Genomic DNA, 2,102 nt, shown 5'->3' on the forward strand with positions numbered 1-2,102 from the left:
ACCTCTCCCTTCACAAGCTCATTGAGTAACGATTAACAAGCACGCACCTTCCGTCATTCGTCCCCCAGCCTAACGCACAATCAGAGAGAAGGTGCATGTTGTTAGATGTGCCTTAACCGAATTAATTTTATAGTTTCAAAGATATTTCCATATGACGGCTCACTTCCCTCCTTCACTAGATACCCTTTTTTCTTTTCTTCTTTTGGTAATCATCCCGTATCATGCTAAATCTTAGTAACCTCGTCCCGGTTCCGTGCGGTTGCGACGCGTATTCGCTCGGCTCTACCTTAAACAGTCGTGCCGTCACTGCTTTATTGGAATAAAGACTTGAACAACACCTCATGCTGCCCATTCACTGCGAACGGCACAGGTAGAAGGAAACCAACCAACTTGGGCCGCGGTTCGTAATTAACTGCCTTACCTTTAGTCAACCTATGAAAGCCACGCTTCGCTGGTTCCTCACTGGACTGCAGCTCACGCTGTATTTCTTGAAGTTGCTGCTGCAATTTTACAGCACCACCACGGCGAACCACTTCACGGAGAAACTCACCATCATCATATATTTCGCCATCAATATCCCCATCGGCAATGTGGAGGGCACGGGCCGCCTTGTGTTCTCCGGACTGTGTGGCACGGTAATGCTCCGGGTGCCCCAGTATTGTCACATGTGCCCTGTTTTTCTGTACCCTCGCACGCAGAGGTGCCCTACTGGATAGTATAGTGCGAATTTGTTGTATGAGTGGCTGTGAAACGGTGTGAAGTTTAGCACTATTTGATTGCACAAATTTGGCCCCCCAGTGCTCAATGCACGCATCGGCCCCAGCTATAAAACGTTTGTGAATTACGTTAACCTCCTTAAAACTGGGCACAGTGCCTCGAGTCGTGGGTTTGCCGTTGTCCTCCCCCTTCTTTCCCTCTGCTGCCAAGGAAAGAAAGGTGCCGAGGAGTTCCTTGAGGGAGCCTGTAACTACCTTCGTCTCTTTCTTTATTGTTTCATCACCATTTTGAAGAAAGTCTTTCAGTGCATAATATTGCGGGAAGGTAACTGCGCGCGCGACCACGGGTTGAAGCTTTATACGCATCCTAAGCAACTGCGAGTACACCATCACATAGTGGTGAATGGCCTTTTGTACTTGCTCCCGCTCTCTTGCCTGCGGGTTAGAGGTATCGCCTGATTCCTGCTTATGTAGCAACTCCACCTGCGCACTGCGCAACGATTCCAACTGTTGTAGAATATCATCTTCCTCTGTAAGACCAGAATCAGGACGCTTCGATAATTTTTTCGCCTGCTGCGCCTCCAGCCACTTGACGTATTGCTCCTCCGTCTCGTACTTGCGTCCTCCCCACCTTTTTGAACCTTTGGCATCGCCTTCACCCGATATGTCCTCCTCATCGTCCTCGCCCATTTCGAGTGCTCCAAATATCCCGTCCATTGCTGCCTCCACGTCGACCGGAGTGGCGGCGTAATCTCCCGCAGAGAGTGATGGATCTAACGGACCGCGCCGACGAAGGCGTTTTTCTTCTTTTCGTTGTGGAAGTTTGTGTTCTGTGCGACGGCGCTTGGTAGTTGATAGTGGGGGCATTCCATCAAAGTCATCCGCTCCCTCATTACCGCTGTCATTTCCCTCGTAATAGTCGTCAATCTGCGGCTTGTCGCCACCCAGCTCATCCCACGCGTCCATATCATTCCTCTCAGCACCATTCCCACTAAACTGTTCGTTGATAATGTCGCTCACCGACTTCAGCCGCTTCTTCCCACACATCGATGCCTGCTTACCGCTACGTGTAGACATGATTTACACCCCCTATTACTAAGTCAGGCTGATGGTTGCTGAAGCACGCAAATTTTCTGTACGGCACGTCTGCTTGGTATCGTAGGTGGCCAAAAAAAAAACAAATGAAAGCGAATGGGAAAAAATTCGTTAAAACGCGCAAAGATAAGTGACATATGAAACATCTTTACATTTCGTAGTGTATCCTACGTAACAAGGTAGAAACTAAAAGGTACCCACCCTAATGGGTAACATAAAATATTCACAACTAAGGGTGCCACCACGAACTTTCCTCTGCGAAGAAAAGAAACGGTACCAAAAAAAAAAAAA

The 2,102-nt window shown here is 48.5% G+C and overlaps 1 protein-coding gene across 1 annotated transcript; it reads right to left on the bottom strand.

Moving 5' to 3' along the window:
* Nucleotides 1–311: 311 nt before the first annotated feature.
* Nucleotides 312–1,793, bottom strand: TEOVI_000402100 (AATF protein, putative; the record flags this gene model as incomplete). Its single annotated transcript, XM_067226838.1, has 1 exon — nt 312–1,793. One exon carries the CDS (start codon nt 1,791–1,793, stop codon nt 312–314), a length of 1,482 nt encoding a protein of 493 aa, XP_067082939.1.
* Between the last annotated feature and the right edge of the window lie 309 nt (nt 1,794–2,102).

Source organism: Trypanosoma equiperdum (assembly GCF_001457755.1).
Source record: "Trypanosoma equiperdum strain OVI genome assembly, contig: ctg_857, whole genome shotgun sequence".
Classification (NCBI taxonomy): Eukaryota; Euglenozoa; class Kinetoplastea; order Trypanosomatida; family Trypanosomatidae; genus Trypanosoma; species Trypanosoma equiperdum.